Source organism: Chaetura pelagica, unplaced genomic scaffold, assembly GCF_000747805.2.
Source record: "Chaetura pelagica isolate M959 unplaced genomic scaffold, ChaPel_1.0 scaffold127, whole genome shotgun sequence".
NCBI lineage: Eukaryota > Metazoa > Chordata > Aves > Apodiformes > Apodidae > Chaetura > Chaetura pelagica.
In genome coordinates, this window is record NW_009953923.1 from 1125506 (window position 1) to 1133522 (window position 8017).

The 8017-nt window shown below is 39.2% G+C and overlaps 1 protein-coding gene across 1 annotated transcript; it reads left to right on the forward strand.

Annotated features, from left to right (window-relative positions):
- The first annotated feature begins 4243 nt into the window (after positions 1–4243).
- Positions 4244–4981, forward strand: CLDN12 (claudin 12). The gene has a single exon (XM_010001561.1). The coding sequence runs from the start codon at positions 4244–4246 to the stop codon at positions 4979–4981; it is 738 nt and encodes a 245-aa protein (XP_009999863.1).
- Positions 4982–8017: the final 3036 nt, after the last annotated feature.

Below are 8017 nucleotides of genomic sequence, written 5' to 3' on the forward strand. Positions count from 1 at the left end.
GGCTGGTAAAACCATTACCCGTGCTGCTAGTTTTGCTTGAACCTCCTGATGTATTAGCTAGGCGTGTTAATTCTAAACCTTTAAGCCTGGATTTTATTTTATAGGAGTATTATAGAACTCGAAGCTGTGTGATTGATTTCTACAGGGAAAAAAATTGGTGGCACTGCTTCTCTATCAGTTACTTCCAGTTATCTAGCAACAGGACAGGTGTTGGTCTGTTCCTTCTGGTGATCAGCTCTCCAAAAATCATACTGTTTTTTTGTAACTGATAATACTGTTGTGCATAGCTCCAGAATGCATTTGCTTATAAATTGTGTTTACTGTGACCTTGTGTTTACTGTCCCTCTTGCAGGGCTTTACAGAACGGTGGTGGTTTCCAAGCTGTGGTCTTCTCAAGGCCATGCAAGGGAACAAAGTTGGCTGAACTCATTTCTGAATTATGTCTCTAGTAGATGCCTTTTAGTTGCTTAATTTTTTTAACTTGTGGGAAGTTAATAGTTTATTAGTTTTTAACCAGTTTCAGCCAGCATCTCTTGGTACATTAACTTGGATCTTTGCAATAAGAGCTGTGGTAAAATCTGTCCCTGAAAGAAATATTAGAACTGGGAACCTTTGTGGATCAGATATAAAAGGCTTGAGTTTTACAGCTATAAAATATTTGGGGTGTAAGAAGCTTGAGTCTGGAATCTAAGGCAAGAAGGTTTCATCTATGTTGGCCAAAGTGTTCTTTCTTCCCTTGGGCAAGTAGTTCAGCAGTGGCTGAGGCCCCTAGTTATTCAACACCACCAGTGACAGAGAACAAAATCAGATGGACCAAACAGCTAGAAGAAAAAAGAAACTCCATGTCTGCTGAAATTGAGATCTTTCTTAGTTGGCTGTTGGTTGAATATTTTGTACCTGCTCTGTGTTTGTTTATTACAACAGCTAGCAGACACAAGTTTTCATCATTTAATGGGAGTGAGCCTTGGGCAGGGCACAGCTCCCTTTCTGACAGGTTTTTTTGCCAGTACTGATATTCTACTTAATTATGGTGATTACTGGGCACTGCTTGGTATTTTGGTGTGTGACCCTGCAGAGGAGATCAGGGTATTTACTTCAGCTTAAGTTGCTGCTAAATGCATAGAAAGCTTGAAAAATCCTCAGAAATGTTAGTGAATGAAAAAGAGCTGCTCCAAGCTGTGCAGTAATACAGTAATACTTTTTCTTTTTTGAGGTCCAAACTCAAAAAAAAAAAAAAAGAAACATGTTGACTCTGACCTCTGCAGCCCTGCATAGCTAGTTTGCTGCATTTACTCATAGCAGTCTTGGTTCATTAACCTTGCAGTGGAAATCCAGTGGGGTGCTTGATTTGATTGTCTGTGTTTCTGTGTCTTGTATGCAACAGCATTCATATTGGAGGACGCTACACTTGGAAATCCACTTTCTCATTTAGTGAAAAATATAGCCTGCATGAGTGTGTGCTGTAAGGTCTCTTTTGGCTAGATGATTTGAGAAAATAATTTATTTGGTGTTGCACCCCAGAAGTCTTATGTCCTTGTCTGTGTTGGTACAGCAAACTCAGCTTAAGGTTGCATGACATGGCTTAGGTCTGACACTGCCCAGAAGTGGTTTTCCTGTTACGACCTACAGAGCTGCTCTTGTGTCTCTGTGGTGTGGATCCCAGATGCGAGTGTAAAAACAATACACAAGAGTATCCTTTCTCTTCCTCTGGAAAAGCTGGACAGCAATGGAAAAGGCCTCACCAGTACTTCCTGCCTTTTTCCTTTTTCCTTCAAAACTGTGTAGAAGTCAGGAAGGAATAGAGAAACACAAGTATATAAATAGTTTGGAGTCCGTATTTTGTTCTCTGACATGAAAAAAATCATTGCACCTCTTCCTCCCTGCTGTTTAAGCATAGCCTGGAACCTGTCTTTATGTCTTATCCTATGATTATCTGAAATAATAATTTTATATGACTTTACATGGATTTTTTTGCTGTAAACATAAAATTCAGGATGTGAATATCTCCATGTCTTGGAACACCTGTAAGAAAAGGAGTTTTTTGCACACTTAATATCTGTTGCATGAAGACAGAGATGGATAGATGGAGAGTGTGCTCTGGCAAAAAACTCTGGAGGAAAGAAAAAAATCAACAAAGTAGTTTGAGCTTTGTTTTTTAAATAAGAGGAAGTTGTAGAAAGGTGATGGAGTTGACCTCATGTAAACATATCTGAGATTCCTTATTTCTGTATTACAGTGTAAATGCTGTTGCTGGAATTGCATGAAACAAATGTGATATTGACTTTATCCTTGTTCTGTCTCCTAGATCCAGTAATACCTTTTTTGCTACTTTTAAAAGTTCTTAAGGCTTCTCTTGATTTGGACACACCGTTGGTAAGTACACTAGAACCGTCTTGATTAAGAGAACATCTGTTTTGTTACTGTCTTAATCAAGGATCTGTAACTGAAGCTGTAATTACAGCTATAAAGATAGCAGTATTTACAATGTGGGATGAGTTTCCCCTTATGGGGGGGTGGTTCATGGGTATGTTATCACAAATTCACTTTTCCTTCATACCCTGTAATGGGAACGTGAGCTATATTCTCTGTCTTTCACTTCCTACCCCAAGAGTAGGAAGTAGAAGTGGTCAGCAAACACAAGGTATGCAAGGTGGCCTATACACACCTGGCAACTACAGGGTGAACCTAGAGACTGAGCTCTTCTGTCCATGTAACTGGCACAGCAGAGGTAATAGAAAAATACAAACATTCTCATGCTGTTCAAAGTCTTGGATGCACAGTCCTTGCCATAACTATACGTTGATATAATATCGTTTGTTTTTTTTCCATTCTTTTATATTAGAGAATATGGGTGAACCTCACTTCATTTCCTCCATTAACTCTGCTCACATTTTCATCATCTAGTATTGCAAATTAATTTGCAGAAACAGTGGTTTTCTTATTCCCACTGCTTCTTGTTGAGCACTGGCTGAGCATGGAAGTTTTATCCAGGGAAAGGCAAGCTCTTCATGGAAAAGCTTGAAAAGATTTGATGCTATGTTAGATTTACCCCTCAAGCTCATTTGTTGTAAGTCCATTTCCTTGCAAGTTGGTTGCACAGATCTTACTGCAGCTAACATTAAGTGTAATATTAAATAAATTATAATAGAGATAAGTCTTGGGTCCTCCTAACACAGAGGTATCCTATTAATGACTCACTATCTGAAAAGGTTACTACCATGAGAACAGTAGCTTGCCCCCCACTCAGCTATTCTTAGCAAAAATGTAATGCCATCTTTTTGATGAACAAGGTGCATTTTTAGCATAAGTGTAGTCATTATTTCTTTTCAGCAGTCCTTCTTTGAAAGAGTATGGTCAGCAGTTGACTGTTACGCACATAATATTGCAATCTTTCAGGGTTAGATGGCATAATAAATGTAACAAATAATAAAAGTAAATAAATGGCTAATGCTTTCTTATGAAATAAATTAGACTTTATTTGTCTATAAAAGAACAAAGTGATGACTAGCTGCATAGCTTGCTACTGCTTGTCTGCTTCCAGCCTACATGGAAGTTCCTTAACTGAAAAGTTTTCTAGGTGTTTGATGTTTCAGGTCTAGAAGGATAGTAAGGGATCAGATCTGATTTCCTCTTTCATTGCAACCATGTCTGTAGCCTTTCTGAAATACAGAATATATACTGTATATGCAGTAGGTGGAACTTCTGGTACCTGAAGAATTGTTTTGTGACTGTAGAGAAATAAGCACACTGCAATATGATGGCTTTACTCATGCAGCTAAGTGGTGGGACTGAACACGCACTCTGGTATTACATCTGGGCTGAAGAGGGGGAGCTGCCAGTTGAGGAGACATGAACTTCTTAAATCATGCTCACTCAGTGATTTTCCTTCTCTGCTCAGGTTCTGTCAAAGTCCTTGCCAGTGACACAAGATGAAAGGCTGTGTAGAGTCGCATGTTAAAGTGCTCCTTTTTGATCTTGAACACAGCAAATTTAGCAGTCTGTCAGCTGGGCAGTCATTACAGTCTATTAAATAATTCCAGGTTTCATTACAGTGTGGACTTGGTAGCGTTACCTCCATGAAAGTGTGTAAGGTAAAGAAGGTGGCAGAAAGTTATTACCACACAAGTTTACTAACCTGGCACAAGTCAAATATGGTTAGTCATATGTCCATAAATTTTCACCTACTGATTTTTGGGTTTTAAGTTTTTTTTCTTAATTACAGGAAACTATTTCTGTGGGAAGAATGGGCTGCCGGGATGTCCATGCAGCAACAGTACTGGCCTTCCTCAGTGGAACAGCCTCAGTAGCTGGACTCCTTGCAGCAGTTCTCCTTCCAAACTGGAGGCAAATGAGACTGTACACATACAACAAGAATGAGAGGAATGTGACTGTTTACACTGGACTCTGGATTAAGTGTGCTCGCTTTGACGGGAGCAGAGACTGTGTGATATATGACCCGCAGTGGTACACTGCTGTCGATCAGCTGGATTTGCGTGTTCTTCAGTTTACCCTTCCACTCAGTATGTTTACTGCTGTCTCAGCTTTGTTTCTCTGCCTGATTGGCATGTGTAACACAGCCTTTGTATCCACCGTGCCAAATGTCAAGTTGGCCAAATGCCTTGTGAACAGCGCAGGCTGCCATCTCGTGGCTGGCCTCTTGTTCCTGCTTGCGTGTGCCATTTGTCTCACTCCCTCAGTCTGGGTCATTTTTTATAACAACTATCTGAACAGAAAATACGAACCTATCTTTAGCTTCGACATCTCTGTGTTTATTGCCATTGCCAGTGCTGGTGGCCTGTTTTTCACTTCCATCCTGCTGTTTCTGTGGTACTGTGCATGTAAGAGTCTACCTTCTCCTTTCTGGCATCCCCTCTATTCCCACACCCCTAGCATGCACAGCTATGCCTCTCAGCCCTATTCTGCACGCTCCCGCCTCTCTGCTATGGAAATTGACATTCCTGTTGTGACACATGCATCTTAAGAAGACAGAGTCTTGGAAGCCAAGTTCTTGTGCTCATTCAGACCGTGAAAATTGCAGGCTTGATTCTCTCTGCTGCCTTGCACTGAGCATAATCATCTGTAAGGTCAAGTTTCCCAAGGTGCAAAGCAATGGAGACCTGAGTTCAGGAAGTCTGTTGCTGTTCTCATATGTTACTTTCTGAGCAACTTTTTGTTTTTTAAACTGAACTCACTGCAGACAAAATTGCTGCTAATGCCAGGACAGTACACTAACAATAGTATCCACTCATCCTTTTGCTTACTGAGATAAAAGCAGGTTTGAGCCCCTTTTCTATTTAATAAGCTAATATTAGATTCTGATCCCATTGTAAGAGCTGCATAGGTGGACGCTTGCACCCCATGCATTATGCAAATGCAGGCAGTGGGACTGGGTGCAGGGGGGGTCAATGAGTTTTTTTTCATATAGACACATATTTTAAGACGTGATGTCTGAAAAGGGTATTTGGCAGACTAATTCAGTTCTGTAGCAATGTTCATTGTTTACCATTGCATACACAAAAAGCTTCTTAACTTCTGTTATAGAATTAGTGCCAAATTACCCTTTATTTTGAAATAATTATGAGAAAAAATAAAACTTATTTAACTAATAATGTTCTTCTGTACTGTAATAACATTTTGTGAATTACTGGAGACTAGAAACTTTTGTGAATTTTATTTCTAGTCTGTTTTTAATAAGTTAGCAAATTTATTGGATCTATTTTGTGATTAAAACAAAAAAACACTTGAATTTAAAAATACCATTTAGAAGCTTGAATGTTTTAGTTCAAGGTCAACTTGAACATGGATTTTTCAAGTAGGCTTTGAAGTGTTACTAATTTCTGGAGAAAAATGTCACTGCAAAATGGATTAGAAAAACCATGAACAATTCTGAAGGCTAGGAAAGATTATTTTGGAACACTACACAAGCTATAACAACATCTCTCTCAGAGATTATAAACGAGGGGAGAGATTTTAAAATCTAGATTGTTGGGTTTTTAAAAATGTATATACAGGTAACAATGATCTTGAGATGGCATTCAAGCTTTTCAGAGTTGATCTTTATGGCTGTTGGACTTTTCATGCTGTAGTTTATTGAATTACTGATTAAGACTTAACCTCCTCAGCCTTGTTTTTCAACACTGTTCAAGTTGAACTGGAGCAGTTTTAAAATCCAGAATTTCCTATACTGTAACCTTTCAACTGGAAAACATTCCCATTCCTTTTTTCTCTAAGATGACATTTTGAATAACTTGTGAGCTTCACAAGGATAAGGAGGGATTATAAATTCCCAGCCTGGGATGTCTTTAAATAATTTTTTTCCTCCTGAAGTACAGGTCATCCCTGAGGATCAAAGGTTTTTGATATGGGCTTTGAAATTACATGGAAATTTGGTAACAGTGAGTTGAAGAGTGTTATAATTAAAGCAAGTATTTGATTTACTCAGATTTTGCCAAATTGAGATCTTGTTTTCAGATGTCATTCCAGTAAGGGAAGTTAGTTTGATTGGTGGCATTCTGGTGCTCAGTGGATATTTGTATTTGATTAATCCCAGAACAAATTTGCCCAGAACAAATTAGTTTTGCTAAAAAAAATCAAAGAGTTCCTTAATTCCAGTTCTGCAAACTCATCTGACATCCTGAAAGTCAGTTTATTTTCTTTTCCATGCATTGGAAGTGGGAACAAATGCTGTGCTGGGCAAATCTTGTTCTGTTACAAAACCTGTTCAATAACCTGTGTGATGACCGTATATGAAGAGGAATAATTTTGCCTTTACTGGTAGGCCTTGGACATTAGTGGACTAAGTGAGGAAGCTGATCTCTGTCATGAAACTCCAGCATTGTCAATAATGTGACAAGCTTTTCGGGTGGAGTGCTTGATTAAATTGCAGTTGGAGGAATTAACACTAGTTCTCTAAAAGTTACATTATTTTAATACTCCCTTAGGTTTACAAGTTATGATGTTAGATTAACTATCTTTTATGGGAGTAGGACATGTATGAAATGCAAGCCAGCTTTTTTTTTTTTTTTCCCCTCAAAATTGAACTTCACTTTACATTATTCTGGTTGTCCTATCATAGATACTATTTCAGCTGCCTATGTCCTTAGATGCTTTGTCAGGTCAAAGCAGAGGTTCAGCTGGTTTGTAATTTCATGTCAGCTTACTTCCTCATCACCCCAGTGTCTTTTCTTCTTTGTGCCTTGCTTAAGCTGTGAGTTGGCCAGTAAATGTCAGTTTACAGTCAGTGTCTGGTATGCTTTATGAGCCTGAATTTACAAAGCATTTTGATAATCTTGGAGGGATGATGAATACATCTCTCGATGACTTTAAAAGAAGCTGAGTCTTCAACATCTCCAGAGCAAGAAAAGCAGCCTGGGAAGCTCATGTTTTCTACAAGAGAGTAAATGCAGCCAGTGTTTTGTTCTGTACACTTTAAATAGCAGATGTCTCTGACGGCTTCTTTGTATTCTGACTTTGATTTTTATACACTAAACATTCAATCAGTATTTGCTGCTGCCTTAGCAGGTAACCTGTTGCTTTTAAAATTGTCTTTTTTTAAAAGTCTGAGATGGATCTGAGTTATGTAAAGTGCGAATCTAAAAGTTAGTGGATTCCAGCAAAGGTTTTGCTTAAGATCATGCTATGAAACAGACGGTTGCATCATGTTCTATCACTGCAGCACAGCTGGGTTTCTTTCAGCAGTGCTGTTAGTGTGAGTTTCTGCTGGATCTGAAGGGATGTTAACTGGAAGTGCTGAGCTGTATCTCTCCTTTACAGAAGAGTGCCACTGCAGCATTTCTCATGCTGAGGTTACCATCATGCCCAGCTGCAGGACTGGGCAGTGACAGGCAGCTGCTGTGGAGTGGTTAGTGCCCTTGCCTCTGACCAGCTGCTCCCTTCTGGGCACTTCCCTGTGTTCAGGACAGGCCCTCTGAGTCTTCACCATAGGAAGATTTTAATTTGTGGCTCATGCAATCAAAGGCTGGATGCTCTGGGGTTACAGGAATCTGTATTTTTTTCA